This window comes from Mauremys mutica, unplaced genomic scaffold (assembly GCF_020497125.1).
Source record: "Mauremys mutica isolate MM-2020 ecotype Southern unplaced genomic scaffold, ASM2049712v1 001299F_np12_subseq_1:35555_obj, whole genome shotgun sequence".
Taxonomy (NCBI): Eukaryota; Metazoa; Chordata; order Testudines; family Geoemydidae; genus Mauremys; species Mauremys mutica.
Window position 1 is genome coordinate 6,323 of NW_025423157.1, and position 17,561 is coordinate 23,883.

A 17,561-nucleotide genomic window follows, 5' to 3' on the forward strand; every position below is an offset into this window, starting at 1 on the left:
CTCCCCTGTCCCATGGGAGGATGGGATGAGCTGGAGCGAAACATGGACGTCATTCTGCAGCCTGGGAGGGTGAGAAGGGCAGTTGTGGAGGTTTCAGAACAGGCTTTAGTTAATTTCACAGGACGATTCTCCAAGGCCCTTTCCCTGCAGACAGACATCCTAGATTCTGCCATGCTGGGAAATGCTTGATCTCTTTATTACTGTGTAGACCTGGCCCCTCCTGCCGGGCTAAGCCCACAGAGAGATTTTTAACCTCCCTTCTCCCTTCCCACATCCCATAACAAAGTCTCCGAACACAAGGCTGGAAAAGAGCAGAACCAAAGGAGTCACTGTGGGGGATTCCCTCGGACACTGACCCCACGGCAGTCACACCCCAGCAGGGGGAATATGGAGTCAGGAACTGGCTTTTCCTCTGTCTGACCCTTTTCTTGTTCACTGGAAAGTGGTTCTGCCCAGGGATGCTGCAATACATGTCTCTGGGTGGACTAGAGAGCTGGAAATCTCTCCCCCCCACTCATTTCTCCCACTGCCCCTTTCAGTCTCTCTTTCCCCTGTCCTCTCTCCCTGCCCCTCTGGCTGGGACAGTCCCATTCCTGGGGGCTTTGCTCTCCCATGGCTGGATTTTCTCCTGGCAATTGCTAATGGGAGGAGAAATGACATGGGGCTGTTTGTGCAGAGTCACTTTCTTGCCAGTCCCCAGCACTTTCCCTGAGGTCTTTCAATAACCTGTAGTCCGTAGCTCCGAATTTGTATTAACAGGGCCCAGGGCTGCCCTAGGGGGCTAGTACCACCTGGAGAAAGTCATCCCCTGGGCCAGGCAGAGAAGAAGCTTTAATTAAGGTCACATCCCAGCACAGAACCCCCACTGGGGGAGCAGCGACTGCTAAGCCTGGTCTCCCAGATCACAATGGAGGCTACAGCATCCGACCCAGGAAGCTGAACCCCAATGTCCTGAGCAGAGAGGGACAGAGCGTTTGAGCAGCTTCCCTCCTTTAGCTCTCTGGGGAGAGCAGCTAATGAGAGCCCCTCCTCACAGGGAGAATTGCTGATCTCAGTCACCCCACTGTCCATCTGGAGTCACTCCTTGTCTTTCCATGCAGTGATTCTGGATTAACAATGGTCTCAATGAAACCAGATTTCAGAAAGACGGAGTCCAGAATGCTGTGGAAGAGACAATTGTGTGGCATTTCTAGCCCCCTTTCCATCTGCCTCACCCCCCAGATCTAGGACAAGGACTTGCGGAGGGTGGGGCATGAATATTCCCTACGGGACCGGAAGTTCCTGCAGTTTTCAAGAGCAGAAAAAAGCAAAATCTTTGATTTCACCTCACAGTGTTTGGTAAGTGGATAGAAAGTTATCAGGGTGAGTGGGCCTGGCTGGGGGCTGCCTGGCCGTGCTTGGAGCCAGGATTGTGGCACAAACTGATCCGGGAGCAGGATCAGGGTTAGCAGCAGCCCCCAGACACCCCCCAATACCCAGAGCCCAGACCCCACAGCCGGGGCCCCAGACACCCCCACAGCCCCAGCCAGGGTCCTGCCAGGTCTTCCCTGGCCCCCAGTCCCCAGAGTCCCTGGCCAGGGGCCCCAGACACCCCCCAGAGCCCCCACCAGCCACAGGGAGAGCTGGACACTGGCGAAGGGAAGAGAAAATGGGGCACAATCGGGGGCGGGGGACAGGGAACTTCTCAGGGGTGTGGGGGAGGGGGTCACCCTGGGGGCTGCTCACGGCTCTCTAGGGAGAAAGGGGGCAGGACAGGGGGGGCGGGGGTCCCCACGGGGGGGCAGCGGTAAATCCGAGGGGATCTCAGCACCCCCTTTCTCTCCCCGCTCCTCGGGGATCACCGGCTCTTACCCCTCCCCCCCCGGCCATGTCCGGGCTGCACCGACACGTCTCCCCCCGTCCCTTTCCCAGCCCCCCCGGGACCCCACCCGGGCTCCCAGCTCACAATGGAGCCACCGCGCAGCGCTCACCCAGCAGCTGATCACACTCCGCCCCGCCCCCCCCCGATCTGCGCATGCCCAGAGCCGGGAAACACAGAACTCTTCTCTGGCTCGCCCGTGCAGTCTGGCTCCGCCTCCCTCGCCAACGTCACTTCCTGTCCAGGGAGCGTGAGGAACTACATCTCCCAGCCTGCCCTCCTTTGCAGGTGGCGTGTGGCCAGCGCTGCCCCTCATCCGACTCGGTCTCTACCAAGTTAACCCGGTGTGGGGTCAGTCTGCTCAGTCTGTCTTTGAGCCTGGGGCACTGGGACCAGATGTGGCCCCCTCTGGCCAGATTGATAGCAGCTCATGTCCCGTTGGTCCCCTCGAGTCGGGTGGTTGTCCCTGACGCTGGGCGTTCCCCTTGGGAGGGGGGTTCTCCCTATTCCCCCTTTGGGAGGTCCCAGGATGACTCTCTCGCTGCATCGTGGCGAGCCTGTTCCTTTGGGACTCCTCCCTGCCACCCGCGACCGGCTCTTCACAAAGTCATCAGCCAGCCGCCCTGCATGTCGTGGGTTCTCTGGCTTTTTGGTCCCTCAACCACAGCCTCAGGTCGGATGGGCACCCCTCATACAGTTGCTCCAGTACCATCAGTTTAATCACGTCTCCCTTCGTCTGGGCCCCGCGGACGGCTAGTTGCAGATATGAGACCTCCGGGGTTTTCTACTGACTCCGGAACCTCTCCCGGTACATCTCCGGAGTCAGCCCAAACTCGCGCAGCAGGGCCTGTTGAACAGTTCATAGTCCCCTGCCTCTGCCTGTGATGGAGTAGGGGCTGTCTGTGTGGGAGATGGGTGTCTGTGTGGGAGATGGGAGAGCCAGGGAGGATTTTAGGTGAGGGACAAGTATTCAGCCTGTAACATGAGCAAGGCAGGGGGGAGGGGAGGTCAACACCGCTGCCCGGGGAGCTAGACAAAGGAAAAGGAGCTGAGTGGAGAGGGTTGGGTCAGTTTTCGGTTTGGGGCTTGGGGGTGGGATTTCAGGGGGATCTTATGCTGGAATCCAAACACCCTGAACCCCCAGAAAAGCCAGATTGAGGGGTCCTGGCTCTGAACACGAGCCCCGCTGTATCCTGTGTTCCTGTTGTCCAATAAACCCTCTGTTTTACTGGCTGGCTGAGAGTCACTGTGAGTCCCAGGAAGAGGGGTGAAGGGCCGGACTCCCCCACACTCCCTGACACCGCCCCTTTCATTCGGCTGTGCACGTCCACGGCTGTGGAGTCCCATAAGGGGGTGAGAAACGGGATCCTGTCTGCAGGGTCAACCCTGTGCAGCTCGCTGGGCCAGGAAGCCCTTAGCAAAGCTTTTTGTAGGCTTGGGTCCCCCCTCACTCACCGTAGCCGGGGCCTCGCTGCTCCTCAGCCGGGCCAGTTCCAGCTCATGCTGGCGCTGGTTCCCCTCGTGTCTACGCTGGTTCTCCCGCTCCTTCAGTGTTTGCCTCCTTAACTCGAGCGCCTCCCTGTCATATTCCAACCGCATCCGTTCCAGGGACGGGGAGCTCTGCCGGGACGATCCCCTGCTGGCCGCCGGGCTCAGGGTGCCCTCAGTATTCACTGGGCTTCCCCCAACCCCTCCCCTAGGTATAGGTGGGAAGGGTCTCGGGGTGTCCTCGGCTGCAGTCTGGCCCCTCCCAGCCATGTCAGGCCCTGGGGCCCACACTGCATCTGCTGGGCGGCTTCCCTTTGGGACAGGGCTCGATTCACCCAAGCGATCCTTCTCCTCCAGCTGGGCAATTAGCTGGTCTTTGGTGGACCTCCCAATGCGCAGCCCCCTCTGCCGGCATAGCTCCACCAGGTCTTTCTTAAGGTGCTTAGCATACATCTTCCTGCGGGCCACTTGCCGGCCTGTGCTCTCAGCTTCCCACCGGTTCCAGGGAGACCCCTCGTGCACCAGCCCTTCTTCAGGTCACCCCCCCCCTCTTCCAGGGTCGTGCTGCAGAGTCGTCCGCCCCGGGACTCCTCCTGCAATCCCCCCGGGGGACCCTGTTACTGCAAAGTCCTTTGCTCTGGTCACACGCTCCCAGGGGTTAATTGCCTCCTGAAATCGCCCCTTCGTTTTACTGCTCCCCAGTCACTTACTGCAGGAAGCGCCATCCACGGGGTGCAGTAGATCCCACCGCTACCACCAGTTGTCACGGAGTGTGGGGGAGTCCGTCGAAGGGGGGAGAGATGTGACGAAGGGGGACTGTTCTTACTTGGGTCTGTGAATGCTGTGTTAGTGCCTCAGTGTCCCCTATGCAGTATCTAGCAAAGCAAGAGGTCAGTGCATCTAAATACCTGATACTCTGTCTCCTAGCAAATGATGGCCTGGGCCCCTCCTCTGCAAAGGTGCCAACTGAAGGTGTTGGAGACTGTCACGGAGTGTGGGGCAGTCCAGGCTGCACCGCTCTTCCTGGGACTCACAGGGACTCTCAGCCAGCCAGTAAAACAGAAGGTTTCTTGAACATCAGGCGCACAGGCTACAGCAGAGCTCGTGTTCAGAGCTAGGACCTCTCAATCTTGCCTTTCTGGGGTTCAGGGTGGTTGGATCCCAGCCTAGGATTCCCTGACCTCCCACCATCCAGCCCCAAACCGAAACGGACTCCCCCTCTCCACTCGGCTCTTTTTCTTTGTCTAGCTCCCCTGGCAAAGGTGTTGACCTCCCCTCCCCCCTGCCTGGCTCAGGTTACAGGCTGAATACCTGTCCCTCACCTAAAGTCCTCCCCGGCTCTCCCAACCCCACACAGACAGCCCCTACTCCATCACACAGGGTTGCGGGCTCCAGGCCAAGAGAGTGGGGCTGCGGGGCTTCTGCACTTGGGTGGGGGAGCGCGACTGCGGGTTGCTGGGCTCTTGGCGGGGTAGCGGCAGTCTCCGGGATCCTGCCGGGAGAGCGGGGCTCTATGGTTGCGGGCTCCTGCCAGAAGAGCGGGGGTGTGGGGTTGCCGGCGGGATCGCGATTTGGCGGGGCTCCTGTCCAGCGAGTGGGGCTGCAGGGTTGCCCAGAAAGGCAATATTGAGAGATTTTGGCTCTGAACACTAGCTCTGCTGTAGCCTGTGCTCCTGTTGTTCAATAAACCTTCTGTTTTACAGGCTGGCTGAGAGTCCCTGTGAGTCCCAGGAAGAGGGGTGCAGGGCCGTACTCCCCCACACTCCGTGACAGTCTCCAACACCTTCAGTTGGCACCTTTGCAGAGGAGGGGCCCAGGCCATCAGTTGCAAGGAGACAGAGTGTCAGGCATTTAGGTACACTGGTCTCTTGCTTTGCTAGATACTAAAGAACTGCAAAGGGGACACTGAGGCACCAACACAGCATTCACAGACCCCCAGTAAGAACAGTCCCCCTTCGTCACATCTCTCCCCCTATCGAGACCGAACTGAGTGGGGTCACTTCAGCCAGTGACCTGGGGAAGTTCGAACCCACCTACATTCCCATGGATGCCCCAGGATCCCCCCAGTTATGGGGGAAGAGTTACCCCAGGCCATTCCAGTTTCCTGCCCCCCTTTAGGTCGGGGGGACTCAAGGGCACTCGCAGTTGGCAGGTGGAAAGGCTTATGCAGCCCAGGGCTTTTCGTCACTCCAATACCCCTGGGGTTCAAGTTGGGCTGGGGTCTTCTTCCCGCGTTCCAGTCTGGGGGGGCTGTGATTTGGGCTCTCTTGGTTCAGAGCCCTTTCGTAAAGCAGAGTTGCACTGTTAAGCCCTTTGTTAGAGCTCCTTCCGTGAAAATAGCAAAACATGACCATTTTCGCTGCGAGCGAGGAAAGTCTAATGGAATCGTCCTCCTTCTGCAATTCTGACACACTGCTGAGAAATTGGCAGTTATACGTTGTGAAAACAGCGAAACATGAGAAATTCACTGCGGATTATTGGGAAGCACGAATTCCTCCTGCTCCCATCCTAAAATTGCTATTCGGATGCACAGCTAGCAACTTGACCGAGCTACGCTGTGAAAACAGCTATACCTGAGCAATTCATTCGAAATCACTCGTAGGCATGAATTTCTTCTGGAAAAACGCTAAAAATGCTATTCGGTTCCACTGCTGGCTATTTGGAAGAGCTCCGTTTGTGAAAATTCCTAAAAAGGAGACGTTCAGTGAAACAACTGCTAGGCAACACTTTCTCCTAGACCCAACTTAAAAATGCCATGCCGATGCACTGCTGTCAATTTGACAGATGTACGATTTGTACGAAGGTTTCAAAGCAGCTAAACATGAGAAAGAATTCCACACCATTGGAAAGCAAGTATTCCTCCTGTTCCCATCCTAAACTTGCTATTCGGATGCACAGCAAAAACATAACCGAGAGACGCTGTGAAAACAGCTACACATGAACAATTCATTCCAAATCACTGGTAGGCACGAATTGCTCCTGGAACCACCCTAAAAATGCTATTCGATTACACTCCTGCCCGTTTGGCAGAGATCTGTTTGTGAAAATAGCTAAACATCAGAAATTCAGTCAAAATGTAAGCTAGGCTCTTGAAAAGAGCTAATGAAGAATTCTTAAGCCCACATCAGTGCTAGACACGACTTTCCCCTTGAACCAACCTCCAATTGCTATTCGAAAGCACTAGTGGCTATTTGGCAGAGTTCCTTTCGTGAAATTTGCTAAAAAGGAGACATTCAGTGCAAAGCACTGCTAGGGAATACTTTCTCCTGGAACCATTTTACAAATGCTTTTCGGTTGCATTGCAGGCCATAACACTAATCTCCGAGTGTGAAAATTGATACATATGATAAATTCATTCAGGTTCATTGCTAGGCACAGATTTCTCTGAGAATCGTCTTTCACAAGCCAATAGCATCCCCTGCTGGACATTTGGTAGAGATTCCTTTCGTGAACATTGCTAAACATGAGCCAGTCATTGCAGCTCACTGGTAGGTACGAATTTCTCTTTGAAATATCCACAAAATAGCATTCGGTTGCACTGTTAAGCCCTTTGTTAGAGCTCCTTCCGTGAAAATAGCAAAACATGGCCCTTTTCGCTGCGAGAGAGGAAAGTCTAATTGAATCGTCCTCCTGCAATTCTGATACACTGCTGAGAATTTGGCAGTTATACGTTGTGAAAACAGCGAAACATGAGAAATTCACTGCGGATTATTGGGAAGCACGAATTCCTCCTGCTCCCATCCTAAAATTGCTATTCGGATGCACAGCTAGCAACTTGACCGAGCTACGCTGTGAAAACAGCTATAGCAGAGCAATTCATTCGAAATCACTCGTAGGCATGAATTTCTCCTGGAAACACGCTAAAAATGCTATTCGGTTCCACTGCTGGCTATTTGGAAGAGCTCCGTTTGTGAAAATTCCTAAAAAGGAGACGTTCAGTGCAAACAACTGCTAGGCAACACTTTCTCCTAGACCCATCTTACAAATGCTATTCCGATTCATTGCTGGCAATTTGGCAGAGATCCGTTTGGGAAAACAGCGAAATGTGAGAAATTCATTGCGGATTATTGGTAGTCATGAATTTCTCCTGGTACCAGCCTAAAATTGATATCAAGCTGCACTGCTGTCGATTTGACAGAGGTACGATTTCAACGAAGGTGTCAAAGCAGCTAAACATGAGAAAGGATTCCACATCATTGGTAAGCACGAATTCCTCCTGTTCCCATCCTAAACTTGCTATTCGGATGCACAGCAACAACATGACCAAGATACGCTGCGAAAACAGCTACTCATGAGCAATTCATTCCAAATCACACGTAGGCACGAATTGCTCCAGGAACCACCCTAAAATGCTATTCGATTACACTCCTGCCCATTTGGCAGAGATCCGTTTGTTAAAATTCCTAAAAAGGAGACGTTCAGTGCAAACCACTGCTAGGCAACACTTTCTCCTAGACCCATCTTACAAATGCTATTCCGATGCATTGCTGGCAATTTGGCAGAGATCCGTTTGGGAAAACAACGAACTGTGAGAAATTCATTGCAGATTATTGGTAGTCATGAATTTCTCCTAGACCCATCTTACAAATGCTATTCAGATGCACTGCTGTCAATTTGACAGATGTACGATTTGTACGAAGGTTTCAAAGCAGCTAAACATGAGAAAGAATTCCACACCATTGGAAAGCAAGTATTCCTCCTGTTCCCATCCTCAACTTGCTATTCCGATGCACAGCAACAACATGACCGAGATACGCTGTGAAAACAGCTACACATGAGCAATTCATTCCAAATCACTCGTAGGCACGAATTGCTCCTGGAACCACCCTAAAAATGCTATTCGATTACACTCCTGCCCATTTGGCAGAGATCCGTTTGTGAAATAGCTAAACATCAGAAATTCTGTCAAAATGTAAGCTAGGCACGTGAAAAGAGCTAATGAAGAATTATTAAGCCCACATCAGTGCTAGACATGACTTTCCCCTTGAACCAACCTCCAATTGCTATTCGAAAGCACTATTGGCTATTTGGCAGAGTTCCTTTCGTGAAAATTGCTAAAAAGGAGACGTTCAGTGCAAAGCACTGCTAGGCAACAATTTCTCCTGGAACCATTTTACAAATGCTATTCGGTTGCATTGCTGGCCATAAGACTACTCTGCGAGTGTGAAAATTGATACATATGAGAAATTCATTCAGGTTCATTGCTAGGCACAGATTTCTCTGAGAATCGTCTTTCACAAGCCAATAGCATCCCCTGCTGGACATTTGGTAGAGATTCCTTTCGTGAACATTGCTAAACATGAGCCAGTCATTGCAGCTCACTGATAGGTACGAATTTCTCTTTGAAATAGCCACAAAATAGCATTCGGTTGCACTGTTAAGCCCTTTGTTAGAGCGCCTACCGTGAAAATAGCAAAACATGACCCTTTTCGGCCGCTCTAGAGACAGCGATTAGCCAACTATCTAAAGTTTAGGGTGTTCAGATGCACGGATCTATCTACCTAGCTAGCTAGCTATCTATCACGAACACTAATAAGCATCTTTAATTTTTCTTGTTTAAGCAATGCCATTGGAACTGCGGCAGTTTTACTGACAACATTACTGAAAAGTTCTACAGTTACCTTATCTATCTACATATCTAGCTATCCATAAACACTAATGAGCATCTTTAATTTTTCTGGCTTAAGAATTTCCATTTGAACTCCTCCTGGTCTACTTACAACTTTTCTCCACATTGATCTAGCTAGCGATCTAGCTAGCTGTCTATCGACCTAGACAGCTATCTAATCACTAAAACTAATGAGCTTTTATTTTTCTTGTTTACGCATTTCCAGCGGAACTTCCCCTGTTTCACTGACAAGTATCAGAGGGGTAGCCGTGTAAGTCTTAGGTTAATGAGCCTTTTTTATATTTAATAATGTCTTATGTATTCAGGTGCCTGTCTGATCCGATAGCTAGCTAGCTAGATTGCCAGATCGAGTAACTGAATAACGCTTGAGTAAAGCTATCAGGAAAACAGGGACTCTTACAAAGAGAAAAAGTAAAGCTTCTTATCACTGTTCGTGATTAGTTAGCTCCATCGATCGAGCTAGAGCGAGAGACAGACAGTGTAACTGTATAAATCTTGAGAAATGCTGTCAGTGAAACAGGGGAAGTTCCATTTGTAATTGTAAACCGTACACAAGAAAAATAAAAGGTGCTCATTAGAATTAGATCGCTAGACAGCTAGCTAGATCGCTACGTTGTTAAAAGTGAATAAAGTTGTAAGTAGAACAGAGGGAGCTCAAATGGAAACGCTTAAACAAGAAAAATTAAAGATGCTTATTAGTGTTCGTGATTAGATAGATAGATAGCTATTGCATCTGCACACACTAAACTTTAGGTAGTTGCAGAGGAGCTCTGTCTCCAGAACGGCAAAAACCAAAACCCTGCGCCAATACCTGTGGCTGATGGTATCTGCAGGCTTTGAAACCATTTCTAGGTCGTTTTCTGAAAGAGCGTACATTTCAAGTGGTCCCCTCGTACCTGGACATTGCTCTAGTCTGCAGCTGCCCTATGATTCGAGCGTGGGTGTCTTTCAAATCACTGGCCGACTAACTCTTCATTTCTACAGCAGATTTGCTCAAAGACTCCTGTCCCGACTGAGATTCCATACCTCAAGTTGTTTTTAAAGAATTCGAGAAACAGAAAGAATGTAATAAGCCGCATTTTGAAACTAGGAAGGGGGAACTCAAAAAGACAGACGACTTTTCCAATAAAGGCATTCAAAAGTCAGGAACGAGAATGAGCCTAGGAAACTTCATTCCAGAGACTAATTCTTTCCAAAGCTCCAAGGGCCTGGATAGAGAGGCTAATATTACAAGCAGCAGCTTAGCCATAGCTAGATTAAAATGGCTCTATAGCTGTGTAGGCATACACATAGATTGCTGTTACAGCTCAAACTCAGACACCTAGGTAGTGGAGCCTAAGTGAAATCCTGACTGTAAACCCAGTAAACTATGCAATTTGGAACTGTATGAAGTAAAATTGGAATGCATGTTCCTCTTAACCTGGGCTAGACAACCTATGGCACGTGTGCCGAAGGCTGCTCAGAAGCTGATTTTCAGTGCACTCACACTGCCCGGTCCTCGCCACCAATTCGAGGCAGAGGATTATGGGGACGGGGGCGCTCTCCATTTTAATTTCAATATAGATGAAGCGTCTTCATCATTTAAGAAACCTTATTTACTATACATACAAACAAAGTTTAGTATCAGAGGGGTAGCCGTGTTAGTCTGGTTCTGTAAAAGCAGCAAAGAATCCTGTGGCACCTTATAGACTGACTAAGACGTTTTGCAGCATGAGCTTTCGTGGGTGAACACCCACTTCTTCGGATGCAATTAGTTTAGTTATACATTTTAGACATAAAGAAAGAGACCTTCTGAAAACCTTGATATGTATTTCGGTCACGGGAAACCTCAAAAATGAGTGACTAAATGAAGACTGGGCACACCTCTTCTGAAACGGTGCCGAGCCCTGCTGTAGCCAGTCTTATTGCACGACAGAGAGAGTTTTTCCTAGAAACCACCAGAGGGTGCTGTTGCCTTGTCAAGGCTCTTTCCTTGAGGCTTTTGAAAAAGCTCCGGTGAAGTAGTTTATTTTTCAAGAGCGCTATGCTAAATGGACTAGAAAAATGCCACGAAATGAGCTGCCCGGGGAGCGGGCGCGTACGGAGAGTCGCGCGCCGGCCGGAGGAGCGTGGATCCCGCTCCCTCGGTGGGTCCGCGGGGTCCAGAACATAGAAAAGACTTTACAAAAGAGGTGATCCATTCTAATTCTCTCCGAAGTAACAGAGCAGGCTATAAACACTACTATAGCGACTCATTGAAATAGTCACTGCCACACATGGACTTCTTGTCCTCAGGCGCTCTCTGAACTCTTCCCGGCTACGTTCTCAGCCATACTCTATTTTGGTGACACAACCCTCTTAGTTGTCTCTCTTCAGAACCACATCTATTTCGTGCATCTCCACAATAAATGTCGCAGAGACCCTCTTCTCGGGCTGTCCCACATTAGTAAGACTTCACCATAGGCGACAGGTACAGTATTGTCTCGCTCTCCGGGACCAAGCTCCGCAACCCCTTTCTTCCTCTCCTCCGGCTGTAGCTCCACATCCCCGCGGCCCTGTCCCCCGGCCAGAACCTCGCAACTTCAGAGCTCCCAGCCGGAGCCCCACAACCCCGCGGTCCCGCTCCCCCGCCCAAGTACAGAAACCCCGCAGCCCCACTCATAGGCGGCAGGTTTGTATAATTTTTGGTGGGGCCCAGAATGGGTGTAATCTCCCTCTTCCCCCCCCCCCCGCCCTGTAAGATGATATATATATTTTATTAAATAGTGTAAAAATGGATTGGAAGCCATAAGCGTTTATTGCATAATATCACTATAATAAAAAATTATTTAACTAAGAATATCAGTAATTAATACTCTTTTGAATATGGAAACGACCATACACTGTTTATTCAATAATCCTCAAAACAAATACTTTCTAAAATTGCAACAAATATAGCCCCTTCTTTTGTGATGTGCTTTAGGAGGCAGCAAACACTTTTTGTCGTTGTTTGGTTCTTGAAATGAAGTCATCCAGGAGACTTGCAATGTCCAATTCAGAGGTAAAGTTTTTATGAACGTGCAGAAATGTCAAGTGATTTAGACGTTCTTGGCTCATTGTTGTTCGCAAATAATTTTTCAGTCGGCGCAAGCAACTGAATGATCGCTCAGCGGTGCAGGTTGTAGTCGGAATTGTGTAGAATAATTTCAGGAGAATTGTAACTTCTGACAACAGGTCACTTAAGCCTTCATTTTGTTTTAGAAATTGCTTCACTTCACTCACTGAAGTGAGCTGGCAATTTCTCAATCTGCAAATATCACTCAACATTTCTAAATGAAGAAATAGTTTCTCCATGTTGATGTCACCATGGAATGCTTCACTTATTTGGACAATGTCCTGTTTTGAGCCATTTGCTGCCTCAGTTATAAGCTTCTCCAATTTTACTGCGAATGTAAAGCTTTCTGTTGAAAACCTCTGTTCAATTGGTCGTAAAGAAGGTTCTCCTTCACTCTGAAACTCTCTGAATGCTGCCATACGTTTTGGTGACTCCCTGAAGGCATTGATGAGATCTTTCACCATAAAAAACATATAACGACACTCTTGAATATTATGCAGGGCATCCTGCGTGGCAAGGTTAAGAGAATGTGCAGCACAATGCACAAATTCTGCTCTCGGCTCTCGTTCCTTCACTCTGGCTTGGACCCCAGTAAATTTGCCAGACACATTACTGGCTCCGTCGTAACACTGCCCCCGGCAATCAGAAAAGGGCAAATCACACCTGAGAAGTGTATCTTCCACAATTTTGAAAAGAGAAGCAGCATCCATTGTGTCAGTTTGGTAAAACCCAATAAACTCCTCATAAATCTCCCAGTCTTCACTAGAAAAGAACCTTAAAGAAAAACTTACTTGTTCTTTTCTTGACAAATCGGTAGTCTCATCCATTACAATGGCATAAAACTTAGAAGCCTTTATCTTTTGCACAATTTTTCTTAGCGCCGTCATTGCCATCATTTCGATTATTTCATTAATAACCTCATGTGATATCCACTTGTATTTTGTGCGATTGAGCCACTGTCTCAGTTCCTCAGAATCTGTACTGCGTAGCAACAAGAGCTGCATCAAATTTGAATCACTGTCATTATGTCCACGTAGTGCTATTCCTTGTTGAGCTAGGTACTGAACACTGGTAAAAATGTTGTGCAGTGCAATCCTAGCTGACTGCGATTCTTTTCTGTAACTGGCTGACACTAGTGCAGAAACATTTACCTGTGATTGCAGAGCAGCATATTTCATTACTGCTTCCTTGTGACAGGAGGATTTTTCGTGTGATGTAAAACCACGCAATGCATGTTTCCAATTTTGAAATCCAGATGAAATAAATGTTGGTTCAGCCTTCGTAGAAAATATTAAGATCTTCTTTTCAGAACAGTTTTTGCAGACTGAGCAAAAAGCTCTGTTTAATTTGATATTGTACTCCAACCACTTAAATCTTGATAGCCAAGATTGCTGAAAACTCCTTTTCTTATCATCTTGTGGATTTGCCACTTCTTTCTTTTGTATAACTTCAGTTTCAAAGCTGGGTGTTGAACTCAGGCCATCACTTGATGAATTACCCTTTTCTTCTTTTTCTCTGGGTAACTTTATTAAGAATTTATCCATTGTTGATCATTAATGGTCCTACAAATCAAGAATTTGTTGTTGGGATAAAATGAAGCTACAACACGTCGGTGCCACAAGATTACAAGGGTCAATTAAAAGTGGAAAGTCAGAAGCAGCACTTGCCTGCTTCAATATATTATACTTTGTTGTACCTGTTGTGATGAAGTGGGAATGTTCTTAATGTTTTCTCTGAATACTGTGTGAGTGCCTCAGTTTCCCCTGCAAGGTGTCAACTGAAGGTGTTGGGATAAAGAAATCAGGTGGCCTCCTGGTCTGGAAGAGACACAAAGGCCAGAGGAGGGGCTAGAGGGACTGTCAGTTTGGAGCTGGCTGGGGAAAGAGAGAGGCACCCAGAACTTGGGGCTGGGGAACCCAGCCCCAGAAGTGGATCTGACTGAGGGGTCCTGTTTTCTGTACCTACAAGCTCTGTTTTAGACTGTGTTCCTGTCATCTAATAAGCCTCCTGTATTACCAACTGACTGAGAGTCACGTCTGACTGTGGAGTTGGGGTGCAGGACCCTCTAGCTTACCTAGGAGCCCCACCTGTGTGGACAGCGCATGCTGAATGCTCCGAGGTCAGACCCAGGAAGGTGTAAGTTTCTTGCCCTGGAGACAGTATGCTCAGAGAGAGGAGGCTCCCCCAGAGTCCTGACTGTCTTTGTATGGAGTAGTTCTAGAGCAGGGGTCACCAACCTTTCAGCAGTGGTGTGCTGAGTTTTCATGCATACGCTTTAATTTAAGGTTTCATGTGCCAGTAATCATAGATTATTAGGGTTCGAAGGGATCTCAGGAGGTTATCTAGTCCAATCCCCTGCTTATGGCAGGACCAATCCCCCAATGGCCCCCTCAAGGATTGAACTCACAACCCTCCGTTTAGCAGGCTAATGATCAAACCACTAAACTACGACCCCAACCCTCCCCCCAATACATTTGACTGTTTTTAGAAGGTATCTCTATAAGTCTATAATATATAACAACTACTGTTGTATGTAAAGTAAACAAGGCTTTCAAAATGTTTCAGAAGCTATATTTAAAATTAAATTAAAATGCAGATCTTATTAGTTTACTGTGATCCTTGCCTTTGCTTTTCCTTGTTGAGTTTTCCAATGTCTGGTGGCACCTATTTAGATACTTTAAGTTGCACACAGGCTTCTGAGTTATAATTTGATAACTGGCTGGCAGGAGGTCAGAGGCTGGAACCCCAGATTGGCAGCTGCGGTGAGTGGAGTTGGTGGCTGGTAGGGCTGAGCAGGGCAGGGGGCCTGCGCTGAAACTCCAACTGGAAGCAAGGTGAGTGGGGTTGCGGGAACTCTGGCTAGTAAGGGCCAGCAGAGGGAACCCCAGAACGAGGTTGGGCTGAGCAGCTCAGCCTGCACCACATGCCATGAAAAATCAGCTTGCAGCCAACCCCTGTTCTAGAGCATCCCAGCATCCTCTTCTACACCATGCGCTTCCCGAAAGTCTGCACAGGGCACTGACTCTCCCTCCTCTCTGGCCTTTGTCTTTTTTCCAGGCATTAGGAGGCCACCTGATCTCTTTGTTCTCCAACACCTTCAGTTGGCACCTTGCAGGAGAGTGGCCCAGGCCATCAGTTGCCTGGAGGCAGGGTTGCAGCCCTTCTCTGTGCAGACACCATCACACTGGCCCTCTAGGGCTTTACAACAATCACACCCCTTTATCCCACCATCTAGAGCCTTAAGAAATACATTGGGGAAACCGAGGCACACAGACAGTATTCAGAGAAAACACCTGTATACGACCAGTTACATAATTTGAAGGGTGTAAAATAATCAAATATTGTGCTAAATACAATGATACTCCAAACTGACCACCAAATTTAAGTTGCATGTTTTTCCCCTCAGGTGAGGGTTCTGGGGTGGGGCTGGGGATGAGGGGTTCACAGTGCAGGAGCATGCTCGGTGCTGGGGGTGCAGGCTTTGGGGTGAGGCAGGGCTGAGGATGAGGAACTTGGGGTGCAGACAGGCTGCCCCAGGGCTAGGGCCAGAGAGGACTCCCCATCACCACCACCACTGGCAGCAGCAAGCTCCAGGGGAGGGACCCCTCCTCTCCCCCCTGCCCCCCACAGCACACTCACTCTGCACCACAGCCACTGCACATGTTCCTAGGCCCCCTCTCAGGTCCAGAAAGCTCACTCACCTCCCCTGTGATGGGTACTAGGGGGTGGGGGTTGCCATCACAGGTAGCCTTCCATGTTGCTGCCCCTCACCATAACTTCACTGTGGATGGGGCTGCCCCTTGCCCAGCATGGGGCAGAAGTGGGGTCTGCACGGTGATGGCTATGGGGCAGGGGAGCAGGGTGTCATAAAATTCACCTAAGCCCAGCTGCTCAGGTAGGTCTATGAATCCCCCTCCCCCATCTGCCCTGTGGTGGGTGGATGCTGGAGGGGAGGGGCACTGCCTTCACATATGGCTTCCTGCCTCCCTGACCCCTGCTGCAGCCTGCAGCCCCTCACCGTAGCTTCAGTGGGGGGGGGGGGGGACGAACGGTGGGAGGGGATGGTGGCATGGGGCTGCCCCTTCCCCAGCGTTGGGCAGGAGTGGGGGGTGGGGGGGAATCATAGGGTCAAACACTCACGGAAGCCCAGGACCTGCTCAGGTGGGTGAGGTCAGTCTCCGAGTCCTGGCCGGAAGTGCCCTTTGCATCTCCTGCAGGTAGGGGGGGAGGGGAGGGGAGGGCTGCCAAGCATGGCACAGCCCCCTCCCCTCCCCCGGCCAGTGCTCCAGCCAGCAACAGCAGCAGAGGCAACAGGCAAGGCAAGGGAGAGAGACATGCCTGCGTTTAAGCCTCCAGCCTCCAGGGTGGGGCAGAGGAGAGGGCTGCCACCAGCACGGCGGGCCCCCCTCCCCTCCCCTCCCCTCCCCTCACTCGGAGATGGTACAGTCAGCAGCAGCTTGCACTCACTGCTGACTGCTGACCGGCAAGGAAGAGACTGAGACAGGCAGACGCAGCTGCCTGCGTTCAGGCAGTTAAGCTCTCTGGGGCCCGGCGGGGAGGGGAGGGGAGGGGAGGGGAGGGGGGAAGCTCTCCAGCCCTGGCGGCGGCGGCGGCGGACATTGGTGGGGCAGAGCCCCTGCTTGGGATTTATTCATGGGGCTAAAGCCCCAGAGCCCCATGTAAGTCAGCGCCCATGGCCCCCACTCTCTTGTCCCGGAGCCCCGCAACCCTCCACCCCCAGTCGCCGGACCGGAGCCCGGCAACCCTGCAGCCCCGTTCTCTCGGTCAGAGGCTCGCAACCCCGCACTCTGGCCGGAACCCCGGAATCCGGCAGCCCCGCTCTCCCGGCAGGAGCCCCGCAACCTAGCAGACCTGTGCTCCCGGCCGGAGCCTCCAACCCCTTGGTTCCGCATCCCCGGCCGGACCTCCGCATCCCCGCGATCCCGTTGTCCCGGCCAAGCGCGGCAAGTCCTGCGGCTCCGTTTCCCCGACCGGAGCACGGCCACCCCTTCGTCCCGCTCCCACCGGCCGGAGCTCCCCGTCCCCGCCAGAACCTCGCAACCCCAGAGCTCCCGGTCAGAGGCTCACAACCCCGCAGCCCCCCTCTCTGGCCGGAACCCCGGAACCCCGCAGCCCCGCTCTCCCGGCAGGAGCCCCGTAAGTCCGCAGCCCCGCTCTCCCGACCAGAGCCCCGCAACACCGCGTCCCGCTACCCAGGCTGGAGCCCCGCAACCCAGCAGACCCGTTCTCCCGGCCGGATCTCCGCAACCCCTTGGTCCCGCATCTCCGGCCGGACCTCCGCATCCCCGCGATCCCGCTGTCCCGCGGCTCCATTTCCCCGACCGGAGCACGGCAACCCCGCAGCCCCGCTCTCCCGGCTGGAGTCCGCAACTCCCCAGACCTACTCTCGCCGCCGGGGTCCCGGGGCACCGACACGCTGGACAGAGCCCCGCCAACCCGGACAGAGCCCGGCTAACGCAGACCGAGCCCCGCAACACTGGGTCCTGCTCTCC

At 51.4% G+C, this 17,561-nt stretch overlaps 1 protein-coding gene across 1 annotated transcript; it reads right to left on the reverse strand.

Annotated features, from left to right (window-relative positions):
* Nucleotides 1-12,377: 12,377 nt before the first annotated feature.
* Nucleotides 12,378-16,247, reverse strand: LOC123357989 (zinc finger MYM-type protein 1-like; the record flags this gene model as incomplete). The annotated part of the gene is made up of 2 exons (XM_045000824.1): nucleotides 16,189-16,247; nucleotides 12,378-13,610 (listed from the first exon to the last, which is right to left on the reverse strand). A coding segment is annotated over exon 2 (1,215 nt), but the record flags the coding sequence as incomplete, so codon positions are not given.
* Between the last annotated feature and the right edge of the window lie 1,314 nt (nucleotides 16,248-17,561).